Source organism: Teleopsis dalmanni, chromosome X (assembly GCF_002237135.1).
Source record: "Teleopsis dalmanni isolate 2A chromosome X, ASM223713v2, whole genome shotgun sequence".
Taxonomy (NCBI): Eukaryota; Metazoa; Arthropoda; class Insecta; order Diptera; family Diopsidae; genus Teleopsis; species Teleopsis dalmanni.
In genome coordinates, this window is record NC_051848.1 from 76489019 (window position 1) to 76514894 (window position 25876).

Here is a 25876-nt window from a genome sequence, read left to right on the forward strand (position 1 = left end):
TAGCACACTTGTTTTGGCCGCTGTTGCTTTCAAATTGATTCTTCACCTCGACAAGGTCGTTCGGTGTGGTTTACATTGATTTGTTATCGCAATCATAAGAAGCAAATTCTAACGCGTAATTATACAAAGCACTTACATCTGCTGGCTTCTGTATATTCACTTCTTATTGTCTTAAAATTGAAAAAAAAAAATATTAATACAAATTAATTAAAAACGTTTAGTGTGTTCAAATGAAATTTTTTTATCAAACGGCTTAAAGATTTAATTCAGTGTGCGGAATATGTGGCAATTTTACTCACGTACTCGCCTACGTCGCTATAGTCATAGTCGTTGTCGTTCTCGTGATTAACTACTCTGAAAAGTCTCACAATTAAATTCTTAAATATAACTACTGGTCTTGTAACATAAATTCGTCGCATTATTCATATTATTAAATATTAATTAAAAATCTGTGATACCTAAATTGACTAATCGCTAATCGCTAATCGATATCTTAAGTCAAATCAGTAAAGCTTAGCAATTTGGCCTGCACTCGAGCTGCTTAAATCCAGGCTATGAAACAGTGCAATTAAGTGTCAAATCCGTTACTTCAATAACAGGTGCCAATCTGTGTGTGCGTGTGTGTGTGTGTGTGCATTGTGTGTTAATCCAGTAACATGATAGTTGTGCTAGCGAAGTTAAAGAATTAAGTGCTTAAATCGACTTTAATTGCAGTATGGAACTTTTGAAACTAATGATGTTCAAAAGCGATATCTTGTCCAATGGCAAATGTGACGATCGTGTTCCGCCTATCAATTTGAGTCAATTGCCGGAATTCCTATTGTGTAAGTGCAAATACAGTTAGTTATACAGATTAAAAAAAAAAAAGAGAAATAATTTATCTCTACTTTTATACCGATATGCCGTTGGCTGACAGATTTTACAGCGACATTCTAATATATTGGGAATAATGGTATCAATGAGACTAACACTCCCAATCCTGATTACCTTTATAATGCTACAAAAAAGAAGTTTCCAATAAATTAGAACTATTACGGCAAATTTTCCAACTTAGATTTAATTGTCGCACTCTTGGTATTTAAACATTTCTGAGACAATAACTAGTAATTATTCTACTTATGAAGAATCTTATAATCAGATCTTAAATCTATTTATCAAGAAATTATAAAATGTCACAACATTATTTGACAGAATTCGTATTAAATTAAAATTAAATATAAAAAAAAAACATGAAGAATACCTTCTTCTTGGTTTCATGCTTTCCAGATTGAAACGAAAAGCCATCAATATATTGCCTAATGTGACAGTATAATCACTATTCTTCTAAATTTCATCTAACTTTTTTATTGCCCTTTTTAGGAAGAAAAGATATTTTTAATAAAGTTGTAAAATAATTCTAACATTAAACCAAAATAATTTAAACTAATTTAAAATAAATTTCTAACTATAATGCCGTTTTCGATTGGTAGATCTGGGGTAACTTTTTCAATCGAGATTCACTTTTAGTGCAATTTTCATTTTCGAGTAGTAAATCTCGAGTAAAATGTATTACACTCGAGATTAATTTATAACACTCTAAATATTTTGCCAGATTAGCAAAATTACCTTGAAGTAAACAGCTGATTTATATAACTTGACAAATAAATAGTGATTTGATTTGATATATGGTACATATCTATGAAAAATATAAATAACTACTAACATTATTACAAAAATGTTAGATTACACGAAAAACGTTCGATTGGGTAACATAATTTGACAGATCGAGAATTAATCTAGATTGAATTTAGATTCATCAATCGAAAATGCCATAACTATATCGTATTGATCAAACTACTGTAGATTTGCTCAAAAACTTCTCAGGGGCATAATATATAAGAATTATTTTTATAATAAATCAATTTATTAACTTTAAGCTTAATTAGTATATAACTGATTTAAGAAAAGATTTAATAAATATTAAAATCTGAAAATGAAAATTAACTCGTCAGGAACAGAAGCAAATGTTTAGAGATAGATTTTAAAGGTATTAAATTTTAAAAATCATAATTATCTTCATTTTTCAAATCTTGTACATAATCCTTTGTTATAAATAAGTAGCCGACGTCAAGTCAACTAAACATCGGATTTAAATTTAATAATCTTATAAAATAATTTTTTTTCGAACTATGTTTGCAATGGTGATAATAAAAAACCAATTTATTATAAAACTTAAAACTAATATAAAAATTTTACATTATTTTATTACAAAATATTACCCAAATCTAAAGTAAGACTAAGATTCGAAATGGAATTAATTTTCTAGTTCTTTATTTTTATACCCACTCAAAGACAACTTGTCATCTTCAAAATTATAATAACGCACACCGAGTCTCAGTCATGTATAGGAGTCTCCTTTGTCTTCTTCTGTCACTTGCGTCTGGTTACCAGCTGTTGATGACTTTCGCCCACCATCTGTTAACTGTTATATTTATTTTATTTGCAGTCCTACTTGGCTTCTTGTTCCCCAGGGTTACATCTTAAGTATTTTGTATATTGTTAAGTGTAAAAAACAACTATACGTGACTGAAATTAGGTTTCGTCAATAATAAAGTGATACAGTTCAAAATCTAGTCATAGAAATATATATAAGCGTACTGACATATTAAACATATAAAATAGGTGAATTAAAAAGTTTTTGGTCTCATATATAAATGATTATAAACATTTGATGACAACTAAATCATTAGTTAACAACTTTAAAAAAAAATAATACGTATATTAATAATACGCAAAAGAAATGTACTGAACTTAAACGCAACCCTGATATACTCTTTAATCCACAATGAACCTGATACTTCATATAGCATAATATTATTAATAAGAATCAATTAAGAATTAATAAAGATATGAAAAGAATATGAGTATTACATTTTACATGATTATGGTATTTGTTCATGAGAAAGCAGTGAGTTAAGTGAGTTCCACGTTTGTGTATTATCGACTCAAAGAATGGTTACAGGTTTATAAAGCTGAGTACCGTTCATATATATGTTGAAGTAGTATATGGAATTCTTCATACGTTATATTGCCGTAGATAAATGCTTTCATGATTTCATCACTACACACCTGACTTAATCGTAAACAGTGACCAGTGATTCAGAAAGAATATAATTTATGTATTTTTGGACAAGTATCGTAAAATATTAATTGATTAGATTGAAACTAAAAACATCATACAGTATTATTGGTATATTTAAAATAAATCTAGAAAACATTGACCACAAATAAAGAAAAAATATTTTTCCATTAAGTAACAATCTTTAACTAAAATGGCAAAATGTAGAAGGTCTGGTCAACATGCCCGAGATTGCATCAAAACTTCTATCTTCATATCTTTTCCAAATTTTCAACTTACATTGAATACAGCAACAATTTTACATTTGATATGACCATGAGTGTATGCATATGTTATCATGACCTTAATTAGAACATATGTCTTTACAAATAAACCTGAATTTTGTATAAAATATTATTCATTAGACCATATACTATACTTATGTATGTATACTTGTGTACATGTATTGTTGTGTTTCCAGTGGAGAAGTAAAGGCCAGATACTCATACAGGCCTATAATTTTAGATATAAGTCCTTCTATCAAAGCCCTAGATGCTTCTAAATAAACATATATCAGGAATATAATTAATACCTTACCTTTTGAAAATTAAGATAATAAACTCAGACATTAAGCGAAATTTATTAGGAGAAAACTGAAGGCTCATATTCGAATTTCACCTTCGATGAAGTGTTTATTTTTTAGGTTTTAATTTTTTTAACTTTATTACTTTAATTTAAATTTTTCGTTTTAGATTTTAAATTTAAAATTACGATTTTAATTATATTTTAATTAATATAATTAAATTAAAATATATCATATTCAATTTTTAACAAAACATACATTAAACGATATACACTTCGGACAACGTCTACAGTCGAAAGATCAATAACAAACATGTCAGAGAAAAAGAAAATAAAATAATTTTGCTATAGAAGAATAAAAGTGCCATTAGACATCTAATCATTTTCAATATAAAAAATTAAATTTTCATGTTTTTGAACTCATTAAGTGCATTTCTAATTGATATCTTTCAGAGTCCCCATATTTTTAACTCCAATTATATTTATTGCTGTTATTGGGAATGTTTGAACTCCAAAAAAAAAACAGTGATTGAAATTATTGCGATTTAAATTTATTTACTTACTGCTTTCTTTTTGTCATAGAGATGCATAGGGCCTAAACGATTACTCTTAATCTTACTCTATTGCCTGCTTCTTTCGTAATTTAATTCCTGGAGTACTGGAGCTCAGGGCCGGCGGCTACCTAGTGGATTTCAGCATAGAACTTGTTTTGTTGTATAGGATGCTAGTTTTGTAAGTGTGTGACAAATCCACTTTCATTTTATTTTTTTGATTTTAGTGGTAGCTTGTATTTGTTTCGTGCGTTCCAATAGATTGATATTGGATAAGCGCTCCGGCCTAGCAAATATTCGATATATTTGTTTTAACCTGATGACAGTGAGCTCTTCTTTCTTAACCGTTGGTTACATAATTCTCTTTTTTTTTACAATAAATAAATAAATAGAAAGCATCAAAAACTACAGTGTGAGACTTGAACCCACTAAAACCACCTCTTAGGTGTGAGTTAAGAGGACCTCAGCTTAGTATGCGAAGCTTAGTATAAGAAATTTAATATAAATTGGTTAGATAATGTCTGGAATATGCATTTATATTATGAGAGGCAACACTATTATAAATATGTACACAAACCTAGTAAAAAATTATGGTGTGTGATTCAAGTCATAAATTCAATTTGGGAAAGAATCTATTGTATGCGTGTTTATTCAGTTCACCGATTTTATAATGACTTCTTTAAGATGATGCTATCTGTACTTTTTGCAGTTAAAGAATTTTATCAGTACAATTTTGTGTGGATTTTGTATCGATTTTGTATATAATTTGACATATACATATATCTGCACATTTGCGAAAATAATCGCGAGTATAAACATAGTGAAAAATTTATACCGAACTTTGCATATACCCTGACTTCATTGCTATCATTGCCATGTAGTCTTTAGTTTTTCCCTCTTTCACTCTTTCTTAGAAGTATAGGTATCTATAAATTATAAGTTATTATTATTATAAGTTATCTATAAATTATTATTATAATGTAATAATAATTATCGCTTTATATATTTAAATATCAATAACATTCTAAATTTATGTGTTTCTGGCTAATATCACATTAATAGGTGAAAAAAAGATTTGCGTTTTCAATGTCCAAGATATTAATAATGCCTCCGTTAACAGATATCAATATCACGACTATCAATAGCTTTTTCACATATATAGATAGGTATCATTTGTGTAATGTATATCGTTATATGAATACTATTGATTATTGCTTCTACATTATGTTTAACGTATTGGTGTAGACATCACTTCTCAGCGACTGAGAAGAAAGAACCCATACGATATGAATTTACAACTTTTTTGCTGCCAACTAATTTACTCATTTATTGATAAGGACCAGCTTAATGAACTTGTCTTGTTGCTTGACTTTATATACCGTACTGTTAAAAATAAAGAATACCAGATTATACAATTCTTTCCAGACATTATGCTTTTAAAAATATTTTTTAAAGAACAATCCTCAATTATTCTCAATCCAATGAAGAAAATACTTGTATCTACATAGACAGTTTTCCTAAAACAAAACATGAGAGTCTTAAGTTCTTCGTTATATTCTCGATTAATTCTTTCTTTTGTTATTACATAATACTAATATTTTTAAAGATATTGGAATAACCCTTTCGAGCTTGGGATGCTTATAAAAGTTCCATAATTATTTTCAGTCAATCAAATTCAAATATTTCGAAGTCTATTTAATCTATTTAGAAGGATATCTGATTTTACTTTATATTATTAGTTAAAGTTTTTTTTTTGTAGGATCGCTGCATTGCTCGTTTTATCCAACCAGTATATTCTAAGTATTTGCCGGTAACACCCAAACTCAAACCTCCTACTTTTCGAACTCATCTATTTAACTTTAAATATTCAGATCTCCGCACCAATTATAATATAAATTACAGGTTTTTAAGGTTATGATTACTATTGCAGTGTTCTTTTCAATAAATAAAAAAATATAAATTTTCAGAGAAACTATAATGAATTTTGCCTTTTGGTCTATTTTAATATTTTTATATTATTTGTTGGTCTGTTTTTAACTGTGACACTTGTACTTTGTCTCTAGTAAAAATTGGGGACTCTTAATTCAAAATATTGTCGAATGATTTTTCGTAGTCTACAAAGTATATATAATTATCTTTCCAGATATTTTTACTGTCTCAGCTAAGCCGTGGGTGCGTCTAATGCTTTGTGCACGCTAAGGGATTAAACATTTATGAAAAAATTTTATAAATAATTTTTAGCCGCGACTAATTATGCTAATTTGTCAAATATACAGATTGTGAACTCTATCGGAATTGCCATAAACATTAATAACAGTCAACTGTTTGTATATCTCCGGGTCTCATAAATTTTATTTAAGACTTGTTGATTAATACTTCGTCAGGGCCACTTTTAAGAGTTTGCTTCATAGTTTTTACAATTTTACGGTTTTCCGAAATTATGAGTTCATCTATAAATATATATATTTTATAAATATAAATATATAAATATATTTTATATAGTCCAATATACATCAAACATTAAAATACAACTTTGACATTTAAGTTACTCACATTTTCAATCCAATAAAATCATTTGTTTTTATAGTCTTTTTTAGCCCCTATAACACATAACCCATATAACCCTATAACTCATATAATATATAATTTTTGCTGTTTTAAGTAGTAGTAAGTTGTAGTTTTTTATTTTGCATGGGATGTACAAACATTTTGTGGTAAAGATTTGTGTGGAAAATGTGTGATGATATTTCCATCAATTCCAAATAGTTCAAAAATTGTTTATAGATTAGATAGTCTAGTTGTCAAAATAGTTATCTAGTTAATTGATAGATTCATCCTCATCCCCTAACATCTCAATAGATTTATATATCATTCGTTGACTAGGAAGTTTTAATAAAATTTTTTTATTTGATTCATATTATATTTATATTATCACTTTTTTTTGAGATTGCACCTTTGAAAAGCCGGTCATGATTCTTAAAATTTTCGGGAATATATAACGCACAAATCGTTTCATTCATTTCACAAATGTTTAATTCTTCGATATCTTCGATTCTTATATATTGGATATCGATTCTTATATAATCTTCGATTATATATTGGAAAAATTTCTCACTCATATACTAGTATATAGCAAAGTTATATTATTAGCATAACTTTAAAGATTTTTACAATTCTTGATTGTTTAATACTTAATTATTTATTTGATTTAAATAAATAATTCTAGGCATCGATGCTGGCACTACCAGTAAATTATGACGAAAATTTCCTGCTAGAAGTACAATACCTCGCCATATGTCATCTTTTTTCTAATTGCTCATTTATAAATTAAATGTGTTATTTACTGCCCTTAAATAATATATAAACAGTTTCTGATGATGCTACATAATTCTGATCACATTCAGCTATCTCATTTCTGAAAGTATTAATCAAAAAATTTTTTTAGTATCTTAGTGTAAATTCCCAGTTTCATTATACTATACTGTTACTAAATTAATAGATGTCTACCGTAGACATTGTTTTTCCCTTCATTATATATACTGGTTTGAAATATAGTCAATTGCTGGCGCATTTAATATGATGAATAAATTAGCTATTCTATTAAAACAATAATTATAATAAAATAGTTTGTGACCGAAAGAAAATACCTAAACCGTTTTTAAAATTTAAGGGATTTTCACTAAAGATTTTTAAGAATACATAACTTTTTACACCCCGTAACTCAGTAAATATTGATCTACAGAGCTATCATTCAAAATATAGGTTTCTTTTCATTTCTTGGTTTTGGTTCAAGGCATTGCGTTGCAAAATCATATAATTTGGTAATAAAGAACCGTGTATATAAATTTTTAAAAAAATGCTTAAGATATATTGAACTAAATCATTGTAGTCACAATTGCTCTAGCTGACAAGAAAATGCTAAAGTATAAAATATAAAAAAAGTATCTCAAGCGGCTTTCAAGTCCATGTCCCTTGTACAGTCTTAGATTCTTATGTATTAAACTCATTTTAAAGAGAGAGTTGTATGTAAGAATTTCTTTACTTTTCCAATATTTTTTAATAAGTATTACTATTAATAAGTATTACCTCTTCTGTCGCTTATATAGCTATCCCAGCAAAATCAAATTTCTACTTTTCACAAATGAATACAAAATCCCGGTGCAAAAACCTAGCTAGGTAGAATTTAGATTGGAATGGAACGCAAGAGAATTTTGATTAAAGTGTCCTGCTAAGAAGGTACTTACTACGTTTTTTTGTACGCAAAAAAGGTATTGGCAGTTAAAGTTTGTCCTAACCGTTTTTCGATAGTAGTAAACATCTACTTTAAGATTTTATTACATTTGAAATCACTTTAAAAACGTGACGGACCATATTATAAATAAAACATAATATAATATATACATAATATATTAGTATTATTTATGTATATGGTAATACATCTAATAACAATAACATAGAACCATTGATAATAATTATTCAAAATTCTAATTAAGTATTTATTGAAAACATTCATTGCATTCATTAAAAAATTTAATATTTTTCCAATAAAATAATTATCTGGATCTTGTAATTAGCTCTAAAATACAACATCTTTCAAATGTTCTCTACATGACATTCTGCATCACTGAATCCTATGGTACTGGTTTTCGGTGACTTGCCATTACAAAGTTGTCAATAGCTCAACCATAACTCGAACGATGTTCGTTTTCAAAGCATCAAAAGTTTAGGATTGAGGTCCCCATAATTACACATAAATAACTTACTTACGTATTCTTTTAAGTCTTAGTTTGTTGCCCGTTTCTCTCATGATTAGGTTTCAGGCGTACTGTGCGTCTTTAAGCTTCTGGTTCACGGTTCTTTGCCATGTCTCAGCTGAGGCTTAAGGTTGGCGGCTGCCATATGGGTTCCAGCGTAGGGCTTGCTTTGTTATGCAGAATGATGTTTTTCTAAACGTATGGTCAATCCATTTGCATTTTCTTCTTTTGATTTCGCTAAATAATCTCACAAAAAGGTCTAGCAATGATAAGACACATGATCTTGGTAGGTTGTGGTACTGTCTTGTTGAGACTATATATCTTTAATTTTACGTTAAAAAACAAAATTGGAAATCATGTTCTAATACTGTTCAGAATTGACAGTTTTTGTCACACATTTGACCTTTTCAAGAAAAAAATATGGACCTATCACAGACGAAATGGCACACAATAACTTTCAGTGATTTTTTGTGGATGCAATGGTCTTTCGAAAGTTATTTGTTCTTTTATGTACTACGCCAGAAGCAACAATCTTATATATTTGATTGGTGATATAAATATATCCAAATAATACAAATAATTAATAATAATATAATAATGCCAAGCGAAAAATAAGGTTCGATGCAAAAACTCTTTAATATTTTTGTGAAAATTTTTATAAATTCTTAAATCTTTAACTAATCATTTGGTGCCTTGGATGACAGTTTTGGTTGATATATGCCACCAAAACAGCATTTCCAAACCAATAATATGAAATGGATAATCTCCTTTACCTTCGAATCAAAAAGTATTTCTCTTTTGCTTAGTTTCGTCATATTGAATATCAAATTATTTTAGATATGTACTGTAAACCCTGTCTATAAACTCAAATAGGATTACTTATCTCAGTTCCATTATTTTTAACTTAAAAAAAAACTAAATTAAATTCCAAATCAAATTTTTAAGGATTCAAGATTCAAGGAAATTATTTACCGAGGCTTACTTCGAAAATCTGGATAAACCCTTTATAAAGAATGACTATAAAAGCTTTGAATTAAGAATATTAGAGCTGAAAAGGAATATATCCATTAATACAGTTAAAGCTTACCTCAACTGGTATCACATTAAGACTTCTTTAACATAATTATTCAGGCAGTATTTAACCGATTACGAATATTGGACATATAAAATAATCATTAATTAAATTACAATTTAAATATATAAAAAGTATTTTAAAATATAAAATTTTTATTTTTCTGCGTATTACTGTCTGCTCCATGTCCCATCCGAAAGTTTGCCAACACTCTGTATTCTGTTCTTCAGTTAAATATTTCCGATACCATGCTTTCCTTCCAGTATAACATATACCATATAATCAACTGTAGTAGCTGGTGTTTGAGATATCTCTTCATATGAGCTATACTGACAGCTTTCGATAAAAATTTATCTTAACTCTTCATTTTTCGAACTGTCCGTTGTTACTGGTGTATTTTTAGCTGCATGAGAACTTAAAATGATAACACAAGACGGAAATATTGTTGGAATAAAATTTTTTTATATAATAATCTGGAAAATAATTACGAATTACATGAACCTTTCGATCAGTGGCTTTAATGCCGTGTGGCTTTAATGGTGGCACGAACATTGGCTTCCAATGCAACAAGAATTGCTGGTTTGTCGATTGTCGGCATAAACCAATGACTTAACATAGACCCATACCCATAAAAAGTAATCAGGAGGCATTAAATCGCACGAACGAAAGTGTCATTTAACAGGATCATTTCTGAAAATAAAATTGTGACTAAATTGATTTCGTAATAAATCGATTGTTAAGCGCTCTGTCTGGCAAGATGCGCCGCGACGTCTTCTTGGAAGCAAATGTCGCCGATTTTTAACTGAATAACTTTTGAAAATAAATAGCACTCGCCATTCACCGAAACGGCAGCGGCAGCTCCTTCATCATTTCAAAAGAAATATGGACCAATAATGTCGCCAGCGTGTAAACCGCACCAAACAGTCAATTTTAATAGATGTAATGGTGATATGTTAACAGCTTGAGAATTATCTTCGCTCCATACATAGTAATTTTGTTTATTGACATAGCCATTTAACCAGAAATGAACTTCATCACTGAATAAAGTTCGTGAGCAGATTTATTTTTTTCAAAATAAATTTCCACAAATTTGAAGCGTTATATACGTCTTTTGATGCACCGTCATTGTACTTCTTGAGCATTTGTGTGCACCAATCGGCACGAGCATCTTTTTGAGATTTTATCGAATGATGTGGGACCCAACAAGAACAAACCTTTCTCACGGCTAAATGATCGTGCAGTATTTTACATTCTTAGCTTTATCTGGTTTTTCTAAGATCTAATGAATGTATGTGTGGTTAAAAATGACTTTTTTATAGCTCGGCTGAGACGAGATTGTTCAAAGAACAGGACAATTTCATTATTTTCGTTTAATAATACACTTTTATATGGTAGGATTTGCAGTATTAAATCGTAATAGATTTCATGACTTCATTTTTTCAGAAAAATATTTGTTTATTTTCCCTTACTAATATTTTTCGTATTTACTTATTTGTATCGGTAGTAAAATTAAACAATTTGTCTATCAGACAGTTGTGGATCATATAAGCATATTTAATAATTATTCCAATATTATTATAACTCCTAAAAGATATGTAATATATGTATATGTAATCACACAAGCATCATTTTAAATTGCTAATCATTACATTGAAATTTAAAGAACATAGTCCCACCAAAATATTACCCTTCAAATATCTTTCATAAATACAGTTATATTACCATTCAAATATCTTTTATAAATGCTACTTTCACATTAAAGTTACGGTGTGACTAAAATATATGTAGTTACGTGCTTTGACAGAGCTTACGGAAAAAAATCAAATAATTTTAAATGGTCTACCCTGTGGTACCACAATATGCCATCATTTGAGCGCAAGTGGGCCTTTTGGAAACAAGGCCGCCACTCCAACCTAACCTAACGCATGGTCTACCTGAAACTCTCTTCAGTTCTTTAATATGAAACACCTGTCTTACCACATGTTTCTCTGGTCTTCTCATTATATTGCCATATCAGCAAAGGTGGTTATTTTTTAAAGCTTGGTTCCAATTGAAGTGATTTTGCTACTTCCTTAAATGAAGTTACCTATCTTATATATTGTTTACCGATTCACAATTATAACCTTATTTAAGAAACAACCTAATTTACATCACAGAAATAATTAATTTCCACTTAAGAATTAATACTTATTATTTAAGATTATTCATTTAAAATGCTATCTACCTATATTTATATTTCTTTTATATATAATGTGTATACACGATTTACCGAAGTTAAAAGAAAAAGAAATTAACAATAATACGACAATACCATTATCGTATATGTATGATTTCTTTTCAGTCGTCTTGTAGTTCTACTATCTTTTCATAGACACAGGACAAGAAATTTTAAGACTAGTCATATTTATAAATGTTATAAACGGATATTAAACATTAATTTATTCAAAGCGAAGACTGACAATAGAAAAAATTAAAAAATTTGCTACGGTTAAATAAATACCAGATGTCATGTTTCATTTACGTCCAATAATTTTCTTTACACCTGTGCAGATCACAGAATGTCTTTCTTTTTAGGCTTATTTAAGATCTAACATAAGTTCTACATATTGCAATCGTGGGACATTATTCGTAGTGTAAGGGTAAATGATGGTACTTTACATTTCTCAGTGATGAGAACTTCACCTCATAATGAGGTGAACTTTTCAGATAGTTCAGTAATATTTGGATTAATTTTTAGAACGCAGTTTTAATTCTATTTGAAAGGAATTTTTAGATGGCGATAAAATAACGATCGGATATATTGATTGATACATCATTAGCACAAGCAACTTAATGAAAATAAATCACATTTTATTAGAACGGATAAGAAAAATACATATTATCCGACTACTAAAAATAAATTGAAAAAAAATATTATATACCAAAGGCGTATGAAAAAGTAATTCTCAAGAAAATATAATGGACAAATATAAGTATAATAATATATATTATTATATAAGTGGTAATAATCACTGATGATAATAACATTTTTAATCAAAGCTTTAATATTTTCTTATGGATTTATTTTAATTAAAAAATAGGAAAACTTTAATTTTCAAGTGTACGTATTTTATTTTATAATTATTTATTTCAATATCTGTAAAAAATTAGTTTCATGTTATTCAGATTGTTGGACTGCTCTATTTCTTTTGAAAACTTTCTATTGAGTTCACCAATCGTATGCCCTATTTACCATAGTAATTCAGTATATTAATTTATGCACGAGGTCTATGATATTTAAATAAGTAAATTATTTCAGTTCTAAGACCAGCTTTTTATTTTCATTTAAAAAATATATTTTGTTCTACACATCCAATTTTTAGTTTACTTCTTTTATAGCCGAATAGCTAATTCAATTTAGCGAAATTTATTTGAATCTGCGCACAACCTCTGCTGTTCTAGACTAATAGATTATAAATTGAAGCTTCTGTCTAGATAACAATTTCCAAACAAATATGTGGCTAACATACAAATGGATCTCATATTTCAAACAATGAATTCCCTTCTTATGTTGAGATTTTTCGAGGTAATGCACTTTTTAACAAAGAGTAAAAGTGTACTCTTTGTTAGCTGGTGGGTTTTTACAGAGTTTCAGAGTCTACAGAGTCTTCTCATTGCCTAATTTATGTATTCCTTACAAGCTTCGCTGATAATTCGATGACTGATCTAAGATCTGCATACAGCCCCATACTGCTAGTGACTGTTGTGACATTAGATTAGATTAGGTTATTTTAGATTAGATTAGATTAGATTAGATTAGATTAGATAGTGAGTTCTATAACATATGTTTATATGCTTTCATATGCTTAGGTTCAGAAAGTCAATAAACATAGAACTCACAACAGAGCGATATTGAATATTATGTCCAAAGATAACGAAAGGATCCAAGGAGTTTCCAATTATGTAACGTGTGTTTCTTCCATATATTGAAAAAAATTATAACTATGTGCAAATTAAATTTTTTTTCCTATGAATTATTTTCTTAACCATTATAAGACATTTTCATGACGCATAAAATTTATTTTAAATTCATTTAACAATACGTTATTCTATGTTTTATCGAATTTAAACTATCTTATCGAAGCAATAATGTTCTAATATGTTTACATGCTTTATCGTTTGTTTAAATTTTTATTTTTCTTCTTTTCTAGCTACAATACCAAAATGTGGAGGATGTCACGAGCTAATTTTGGATCGATTTATATTGAAAGTCCTTGAGCGAACATGGCATGCGAAATGTCTACAATGCAGCGAGTGTCATACCCAATTAAATGACAAGTGTTTTTCACGTAATGGTCAACTTTTTTGCAAGGACGACTTTTTTAAGTAAGTAAATTTCTTAAAAGAAACTATTACGAGTACAAAAAACAAGTAAATATTGAAATATGACAACTCATCGATATTTAATTAAGCAAATGGCTTGACTGAGTCATTTTTGACATTTGCAATTAACTTGAAGAAATTGAATAGCAAATATTATGCAGCTCTCAGAAAGCTAAACTGTTTCAAAAGGTAAATTTAGCATATATCCACCTGTTAATAATATAATTTTCTATGATGTAGTTCATTGTATCTGAGTGGATTTCAGTAGATCTCAGTGTAGTTAAATGTAGTTCAGTATACCATATAAAGGGTGTATTTGTAAGTTTTGGATTAAGTTATGTAGAAGCTCTATTTAATTGATATTGTCCTACCAATTCAAATTTAAATAACTATAAAACCAAGCTCTTACATTCCAACAAATTACATACGAACTATAAACTAATTGAATGAAATTTCGAATATTTTCTAAGATCACCGATGATGAGTACGTGCCAATATCCGAAATTTCAATAAAATAATGAAAAAATTTTTGTTCTTGCTTCTTCATTACTGTTCAAACCCTTCTAACTTAAAATAAATATATTTAAAAAACAATATTTTATAATAAGATTCAATTAAGTTATTGTGAAGCTAACACATAAAAAGATATTCTACTTATGAATCTCAGGGACCTCAAGATTGATCCCATCAAAAAATACATAATGGATAAAGCCCAGAAATTATTTGCGAAAACTGACAGACTTACCAACATCGCGTTATTAAATCTCAAAATAGTTACAGGCAATTACTGCTTAGTCTGATGAAGTGATAAATAATAATGCAATCAAGGCGTAAAGAGGGGTTCTGAAAATACTTCGAGTTAAGAAAGAGTAAAAGTGCTCAAGTGCACTGGCTCAAAGAGCTTCAACATAATTAATAAATAAACAATATAATGAGTGATTTCTTAAAAGTGAAGATGATTTTATGGTAAACTAATGTAGAAACCCAGAACTCACCACATCTTAAATTTTTACAGTTAATTATGACCCGGTAAATTAAACATAATTAATGGAAATGGTGTTAAAGAATGATGGAACAGTATTAATTGTCATATAAATGCTTAAGACAATTAAAATAACACATGAATACTTATATCTGGCAGTTCCTAAATTATCCTCTGCTATCCATCTCCTTTAATATTATATAGCCAAAGTAAAGTCATATATCATATGTCTCAAAAGGAAGTTAAAATTATTTGAAGCCGCAAGCAGATCAATTTAGACATATAGTCTATCCTAGATCCCATGTAACTTCTTAAAAAAAAAACAAAGCATATGAATAATTATGATATTGCAAAAATTTCGTTTCACCGTCAATTTCGATTTGAAGAATAGCCAGAAGCCACACAAAGTCTAATAAGTTGAATACAGTGGACGATCGCGAAAAATGATGCACCATTTGGTTAAAAATATACGTTATATGATATGTTTGTATCATGATACGTTATCGTGTAACAAAATCGCAACTGCCTGCTTCGTGATATTCTAGTCAAACTGTAACCGACAAACATCGATGAAAGCATTTAATTTTTTTATATCTTAACTTCTTATCCATCTTAACTTCCTAAATAAATTCACTATAAAAGATTTCGCTGACTAGTGATACTACTGACACCTACTGACTTTCATACATGATGTAATCCCTGGCAATATTTTAAATATATATTTGTAATGCTGGACTAGTCAGTTTTTTTAATTTAATTTTTCCCCCTAGACTGTATGACATGAAGCGCATTTGTCCATATCTTCCATCAAATTACGTTGGACTATGTTTTTCAGAGTCTCAGTTGTCACATCCATGTATTTCGCAAATACACAGCAGTTGTTTTAAAGAATTTTTTTATCTCTTTTGATGTTTTGTTAATTGCAAATGGTTTTTGGCAACGGTGTTCGGTCAAAGTCTTCACCGTCTCATGAACGTCAAAGAAGCAGTAAGACCATCGTTCCCGTATACATGCAATCCTTTTACCAAATTTAAAATGGAATTAAATCAAGTATTTGTATTAATTCTACCAGTAACACAATGGGCCAATAGGCCTAAGTGGATCTACTAGGGATCGCCGGTATATCCTGACCAAACCTACCCTAATTCGTCAGATCATTGTTTACTTTAACGTACATAATAATATATACTGTACTAATTATATTGAAATTATTCTTATACCATATATATGTTTCTTATATATTTATATAAGTTATTATAATTCTTAAAATATATTTGAGCCATGTTTTTCGGCACAACTTAAAATTTAAATAACGCAATTTATGTGTACGTGTGAAATTTGACAGCGTTCAATTTCTGAGTACTACAATTTAAAAATTTTCTTTGATCAATTAAACCAAGAGATCCTTCCAAACTCCACTGACAATTGTTGTTCAAGAGTGTCCAAAACAGATGTATTATTATATATAAATATAGCGTAAGAATTCTTTCCTAACTACTAAACTACAATCACTGCAGTCATTCACTATCATTAAAAACAAGATGAACACTGTCACACCATGAAAACCTAAAAATAAAACTAATCATTTTTTTTGTTCTGCCATAGGTAGAAAGTAGAACAGAAGATCGAGATTGGAAAACTTTAACCCAATAAAGTTCTTAGGAATGAATGAAGATTTCCTACGGAATGCGGAAACTTCATTCCAGTAAATAAGAAATTAAATCATTAAGAGATTAACCGCAGGAATTTGATTTTTCGAAAACTTTCCACAGTTCATAATAATGACAAACCAGTAAAAATTTTTACTACCCAAAATTTCAAACATAACCTTAAAATAAGTTGGTTCTATTTTACTTATCCACAACAAAATAAAAGAAGCATTGCCAACTATTTATCGTTGTAGTGTGATAGGTTTTTGTCTTGTCGAGTAAAGCACATAAGAATTATATTTAGTGTTTACGTTTATGTATATAATATAAAAACACTACTCATTTAACAATGTTAGAATATGGTATACATATACACAAGACCTTGACTCAACTCATTCTAATTAAACAAATCAGTAAAAAAAACTATATCATCCAAAATTAAGTAAATAATTCATTTATAGGTTCTTTATTAAATTAAATTATTTCGTCGTACATATTTATATTAAACTTAAAGCACCATTGACAACTATTCAACACTGAAATTGGGCATTTATTCGTCTTATCGGTTAAAGCAAATAAGAATTATAATTATAATTTCATTTTCACTCATGTTGCTTACAATCCACATTTTGGATTTTTTTTGCACAATTACAAACTATGAATACGTACTATTTCCAACTGTTTATTTAAATAAACTATAAAATTATCTAATTAGAAATATAAACATCCACACAAATTGTCTCTATGCAAATGGATGACAAATTTATAATTTGTCAAAGTTTTATGTTTAAGCTTAATTATTGATGCAACAATATTTTTAACCATAACATATGTTAATATAATGTATTTTATTTTGCTATAGAAGTCATTGTTGTAAAAATAAATTATTACACCTAAAAAAAATAATCATATCTAAAAATTATGATTGAGGGTGCATCTAATATCTTCTACCAGTCAGAGACTTAAGTTTAATCGTGCTTTCGGCTTTAACAGTTTTTTTATTCGAAAATATATATCTTCTCATAAAATCTTTAATCAATTTATAGATTTATTTTGTAATCTGTCTGACAATCAAGGCAGCCAAAAAAATCAATTATCATATTAACAATATATAATTATAATATTATAATATCAATATATAATATTATATAATTTATATATATATTTGAACATTACAATTTTTACTTATCTAACAAACTTAAGTTCTAAATGAGAGATATAGGACATGGCGTCTATTATATGTCTTCTTATTTCATTATTTATTTATCAGTTAATAAGTTTTAATAAATATTTTTTCAAACCTATGAGTTCTTAAATGGTTAGAATGGTTAAAATGGTTTCTAGATTTCGTGTCTGAATTTAAAATTAATTAACAATTATTTTTTTATTATGGAATAATTTGAAATTAAAATTTAATTGGCGTACATTCACAAGTTTATAATTCAAAGCATTTTGTTATTCTGAAAGTAAATACTAATAAAATGTAGATCTCGATGAAAATTTTATTTCAATCTGTTGTTAAGACCTAACCATTAGATGTACAATACAGCATCAATCAAATGTTCATGAGACATATTACAGTACTGCATAAATTTAAGATCATATTCGAAGAGTTGAATAATGACCAGGCACATAGCCTCGTCATAAATTGATGGATGTCCGTTTACAAAAGGTCAAGAATTTGAGGATTTTTATATAATCTTGATAGCCAGGCCAAATCACATCACCAGAACCTGAAATTACACGTCCGATAAATTTCTTACACAACAAAACCTAAATTAGACATGTTATGCAGCTTGTTCCATCTTTCTTTTGAAAGTACATATCTTCCACTATTATATCTTAAATAGAAATTATATACCAGTACCGATCTAAAATGAACGGTTTACATCATATTTTTATTATGTTCGAAACTGCATAAGTCAATCACACTTCTAGACAAAATGTCACACCATATAATGACTTTTTCTGGATAGTCCTTTTACAATTACTTGTGACTGATTTTTACTGTTCCAGATTTGACAATCTTATTTATAGTATTGGTTACTTTAAGAACTGACACTATAAACTAATGTATGTATATTTTCACATACCCTGCGTACTGAGGAACCAGTCCAAAAGATTTTGAAGCGTCGGAAAGATTCAATAAAAAATAATTAAAATTATAACTTTATGTTTCAATTTCTTTACATATTTTGTTCACCTAAGCCTATACAAATTTGAAAATAGAAAGAATCTTGTATTTCAACAATATCTAAGAAGATAATTTTATTTATGTGTTGTTCAATCCTTTCTGAAATCCCTTCAGAAATTTTAATCCTCATCAGTTTTATAATAGACTTTCACAACCTCATCATTTTCAGCGTTTGTTGAGAGATGCAAATTACAACACCTAAACTAAAAATATCATAGTTGGGTGACAGTTCTGTTTGACATCTGTCGTTATTGAAATAATATTGGAAGTACTTCCGTGAAATGAGAAATAGTAGTTGTATAGCTTAGTAGTAATAAAATTCATTTCCGAAAGTCATATTTTTCGTCAAATTTTGCTAACTTTTTTGATTAATAAAAACTTTTCTCGATCTTCCAATGTTTGGGTCTAACAGACGATATGGAACAAAATGCTCCGCATGTGATATGGGCATACCGCCAACGCAAGTAGTACGAAGAGCACAAGACAACGTATATCACCTGCAATGTTTCTTGTGTGCGATGTGCTCCAGAACTCTGAACACTGGTGATGAATTTTACTTAATGGAGGATAGAAAGCTTGTATGCAAACGGGATTATGAAGAAGCTAAGGCTAAAGGTAAAATCAATGAACAATTTTCAATAGTATTATTGAAAGCCTTATCAACAATTATCATTTTAAATGCTTTTACAGGTCTTTATTTAGATGGATCTCTTGACGGTGATCAGCCGAATAAGCGACCACGCACAACGATTACAGCTAAACAATTAGAAACTCTGAAAACCGCCTACAATAATAGCCCAAAACCAGCCCGACATGTACGTGAGCAGTTATCCCAAGATACCGGCTTAGATATGCGAGTTGTGCAAGTTTGGTTTCAAAACAGGTAAATAAATTTAGATCCACCAATAACTCGTAATGTATAGTTTATTGAAAACAATTATTCATGAGGTCGTTGCATATAAATTAAATTGAAAATCAATTCTTTTGTGAGTGAACTCGTTTAAAAGTTCAGAAAAATGAGAGAACGAAACATTTGTGACCTCATCGCAAATTGCCGTTTTTTTTCTGAATTTTTGGACGTAGGGTATGCAACAAAAAATTGAGCGCCTAAGATAACTCATTACCCGTACATGTCCAGGCTACAAATAATTTTAATTAAAATAAGCACACAATGGGCTTAACTTGGTCTGTCCGGAAATTTCGCCTACTAACCTACAAGCAACCTCCAACTTTGTCACAATCACTAGACATATTTTCGTCTTGGGATGAGATTAAGAGGGCGCAGCGTGAAAGCCGAGGACTTTAATGCAATTTAGCACTTTAACAAACCAAAAAGGAATGAATATGATAACAAATTGGTATGAGTATAACGGCAGCACTTACGGCGGATCTAACGACGCCTGTTTTCAGCAGGTAAGTTAATTTTTTAGTATTAAACTGGCTTCATAGTTGCCGGACAGACCGCGTTTAAGCTTCTGTGAAGTGCAAAGATGTTACGCAGCATATTCGGGCATACCGAATGTAAGGATAATAAATACCTATATTTAGTAAAATACTTATATTATATTATAGACACAAATACTTAAATGGGGCTTAGTTCAATATAGTCTTCCGTAGTTCCAATGTAAATAAGCTATGTTAAAAGCATTGAAATCATCTGTTCAAGAATTCTGATTATCACAAAATCATGTCGAAATACCAATAATCTAAGAAATGTGATTATAAAGTGCTTAAATTATTGAAAAACTTTTGTTAATGCAAATTATTATAGTCTGGTCCGTTTGTGCATTTTTTAATTGAAAAAAATAAAGAAATTTCAAATATAAATTTCAATCAACTAATGATAAATAATGTATAAGTTAAGAAAATTATATTTTTTTAGGAAGTTTAATTATATAGAAACAATTTTTACAGAAGAGCGAAGGAAAAACGACTTAAAAAGGATGCTGGACGTACACGATGGAGTCAATACTTCAGATCTATGAAAGGAAGCTGTTCACCTCGTACCGAAAAATTCCTTGATAAAGATGAATTGAAAGTAGACTATGATAGTTTTAGTCATCATGGTGTGTATTCAAAATAAAAATACACTATGATAATAAATTAATTTATTTTAAATTGTTTTCTTCCTGTTTCATCTTCCTGTTTTCATAAAAGACTTAAGTAATGACAGTTACAGTACAGTTAATTTAGGATTAGAGGAGGGTGCATCACCGCATAGTATTCGAGGTGGCTCGTACTTACATGGTAGTTCCAGCCCACCACAATACCCATCCAGTCGCTCTCCACCTCCAGTCGGACAAAATCACTCATTTGGTTCATATCCAGACAATATAGTTTATACAAATATAGGTAAGCATATATATATATATATGTATATGTACATATTAAAAAGCTTTCACAAGCTTTTTTAAATATATCCATACATTGTCACAAATTTTTACTTTTTTTTTCTCTACTATCTAAACAGATCACAATGCCTCTTCGAATATGCATAGTTCCAAGCCACATCGTTTACATGGTAGCAGTGCAGTATCAGACTTAAGTAATGATTCTAGCCCAGAACAGGTATATCCAGACTTTCCGCCAAGTCCCGATTCTTGGCTTGGAGACTCAGGGAATACATCAAACGCAAATTCCGCAACGCCTGGGGTACATTACTGATACTCGAACATATTCTTTAAGTACTTTCAAATGCAGACAAAAAACTATTTACTATCAAATAATAACAGTACAGTAACTACTCTTATCAACTATACCAACAGTAATTGTAACAGTAATAGCAGCAATAGTAATAGCAACAACAATATCAGCACCGGCAGCGGTACCGTCAACAACCACCAAATTGATTACGAGAAGCCACAAGTTGAAGAATCATAACACAATTACAAATTGAATAACTTTAAATAAATTGAAATTATTAATTCGCATAATACGGGTATTTAAAGAAAACTGAAATATCACTTCTTAAACAAAATAATTGATTAGATCATCTTCATTTGATGAGATTTCAACTCATAATCATTTAACGGGCGCCAGTGGTCAATTATTATTCTATGTGTTTTTATTTATTGTCATATATGTACATTCATCATTTTATCTATAAGATATCTGGTATTCTGCTAGATGTCTTTATGGTCTTCATAAACGAAATAATGATGCATGCGTTTTACCAACTACCTTGGCTAGGTCAATTTTATCTGGATTGAGCGATATGCAATAACAAGTTAGCCAATATGCCTTAGCTAATGGACTCTAATATAACTCGACACTTTCTCAACGTTGAGTCTCTTAGCCCAGATAATATTGTTAAGCCGATTTCAAGTTAACTGCTTACTAAACACAACTTTTTCAAAAATTTTAATGAAGTGCTAAGCTAATTATTATAGCTGAATACAATTTCTGTTAATATCAAAAGGAATTTTTTTCTTTATTAATTAATTTAAATAGGCTTTAGTAAACACACTAACCAGTTTTGAGGTAGAAGTCAAAAAAACTTCGAAACATCGGTGATGTCAAATATAAAAAAATATAATAAATATTATAACTTTATGTTTCAATTTTAAATATTTTATACGCTAAAGCATATTCGACTTAATTTATATAAAGAAACTATCTAAAAATGGAAACTTTTTTCTATAACTGATATTTTTGCTATAATTGATATTTTTTGCTATAATTGATATTTTTGCTATAATTGATATTTTTTGCTATAGTTGAAGACAACTGAAGGCATCGATTCCTTTTCACTTAAAACTTCAGATGATATATCATTCGTAAACCTATATTGTTTATTATTTACTATTAGAAGACCTTGCATATTTTAATGAGATATTTTTAGGATTTTATCTTTAAAATACCTGGTATCTTTATATTTTGATTTGATTTGCCATTTGGAATAGTAAGGGGATTAAACAATCATTGATCATTAGAGTAAGTAGTCATTTGTTTCCTTCAGTAAAAGAAAAATAACTCTCTAAGTAAAGCGGTTTTTAGTTCCAAAAATGAAACTTTAATGTGCTAAGTAATTAACTATATGTCAGTATATAATGTATTAAAAAGGATGCGATATTATAAAAATTAATTTAATTCAGAAACTCCTTTAAGCAGAACTCCATTCATATGAGAAAAGCTCAGCTTCAATGAATAGATATTGCTTTTGATGTTTCCAAGAATTGAAACTCATCATTATACCATCCTCCTATAAGAAATTCCTTACGTTCCTACCTAACGTTTACAGTTATTACTTACATATGTCTTTAAGTTTATGCCATATCGTCAGACACTAGAGTTTATATCAGTATAACATATAAAAGGTTTGGATTAAACTACTTGTGGCATTATAATTTTCCATTTGACCATGAGTAATATGTAATAGTAGTTAATTACAGTTATGTGTAGGGTATAGAATCACTAATTGATTGCTTGAATTATATTTGCAGAAATCATAATTTTTACACTCATATGCTAAGAAATCACAGTTATAGGAAAGTATAATATCGAGGCATTACAGTACTGGTACGTAACCAAATCGAATATATGAGAGTTTAAACATTTGGATCGCACACTTTGTATCTTCGAAATACTTAAATTTTAGCAATTCTACTTTGTTTCATTTTTTCTTTTCTTCTGTTTTAAACAAATATGAACCTCAAAATGGTTGAAACTTCAAATACCTCAAATCATACGTAAAGCCCAACGCATACTAGCGACAAAAAACGATCGGTGTCACCAGTCTCGAACAATTGTGTACTCCATACATTACATCAGAGACCTGCATTTCTCTCTTAAAGGATCTCTATCCATGACTAAGTATTATTGTTGAGGGCAAGCTGTTACAAAAATCAGCTATTAGTTCTCATAATGAGAGATCTGCATATTCGGGTCGTTTTAATTCTAAAATATATACTGTTTTCGGTACTCAGAAACTTCTTCTGAGTACTGAATATGAACGATCACAACGAATGCGACGGTCAATAATATTCCAGTATATATAAGTTGATTTCTTCAACGTATCAAAACATTATTTAACATATTTTTTCCCATTAGTGTGCTCTAATGTTGTCTAAAGCTCTATTGTTTATTAAACAACCTAAATGTGCTGTTAACTCGTCGTCTACACTGGCAAGACTTTGGCAAAAGTTTCATATTCGAAAAGGAATATGTGAAAAAGTAAAAATATATTGAAAAATCTAACCAATATAGGACACTGAATAATAATTTCAGTTGCATATTATACAAGACTTGTTCACATTAAATATCTTAAAGATCCATTTGTAATTATCTTATTAAAGATATAAGCCTTAACCAGGTATGTAGCGTAGATTTTGTGAAAGAAAAAATAATTTAATTATATTATATTTTATATAAACAGTACGCGATCAGCTATGTGGTATATATAGTCATATAATAACTGTGAAATTTTATTAAATAAATAATTACTTCTTATGAAATTGTTAGTTCCGCACATGTGGTTATGTATCAAAGAAATTTAATTGTTCTTGGAAATATTCAATTATTTAATAAAATTTTGATTTTAGATAAACAAAAGATACAAATCTGCCATTTTAGTTCTTTCCAAATAGTACAATAAGACTCTTCTGGCCACAGTACCGTCTGTTGCGCGATTTCACAACAACAGTTTTTTTTAGCTCTTTCCAATAATTTTTTTTTTTGTAAATTTCTCCCTGCATTTCTTAATTACCAATACATCTTCGGAGATGAAATTGTCTACCAGTTATTTTATCAACAGCAGTCGGTATTCATTAGTATTCTTGTCGTCTTTATCATTATAAGTATCAATATTATTATCTTTCGTAAGGTTCATTCCAACTACATTAAGACCGAAAAGTTTTCGGAAATTCTCATTTAAAATTCGCGCGCTGTATATTTTTCGATATTTTAAGTTTATGTAGTTTGGCAGCACTGTCCTTAATTACTATGCCAAAAATGAGCGCGATCTGTCAGACAGTTCGTTTACGGCAGCTGTTGAAACCAGTTCACCTCAGTAGGGCGTTGCGAAAAAAACAATGGAAAAAAATATTGAACAAAGAGTTTGCATCAAATTTTGTGTTTCGAACGAAATTTCGTGTGCAGAATCGTTGCGAATGCTACAAAAGGCTTATGGGGAATCAGTTTTATCGAAAACTCAAGTTTATGAGTGGTACAAAGCCTTCCAGGACGGTCGTACGACCGTCGAAGACATTTCGCAACGCACTACTGAGGTGAACTGGTTTCAACAGCTGCCGTAAACGAACTGTCTGACAGATCGAGCTCATTTTTGGCATAGTAATTAAGGACAGTGCTGCCAAACTACATAAACTTAAAATATCGAAAAATATACAGCGCGCGAATTTTAAATGAGAATTTCCGAAAACTTTTCAGTCTTAATGTAATTTGAAATGTTCCAACCTTTTCTATAACGAATATTGGATGTCACTGCTTAATTCTGCAAAACTTTACTACTACAAATGATGCTACATTAATAAGATATTGTTTGCGTAAAGGTCTTTAACAATTCCGTATGGTTTTAGTCCTAATTATAATGCAGTTTCGTTGTACTCTCGTTTGATGGCCATCATAAAAGTCCTTGACTGTGTCTAATAACCTACTTCAACCAACCCGATTAGTGAA

The 25876-nt window shown here is 29.3% G+C and overlaps 1 protein-coding gene across 1 annotated transcript; it reads left to right on the forward strand.

Moving 5' to 3' along the window:
* The first annotated feature begins 644 nt into the window (after nucleotides 1-644).
* Nucleotides 645-22666, forward strand: LOC119689964 (LIM/homeobox protein Lhx3). The gene is given in 7 exon segments (XM_038104923.1): nucleotides 645-824; nucleotides 14247-14421; nucleotides 19656-19858; nucleotides 19934-20126; nucleotides 21158-21309; nucleotides 21401-21595; nucleotides 21714-22666. Coding segments are annotated over 7 exon segments (1437 nt in total). The 5' UTR covers nucleotides 645-715; the 3' UTR covers nucleotides 22124-22666.
* The last annotated feature ends 3210 nt before the right edge of the window (nucleotides 22667-25876 follow it).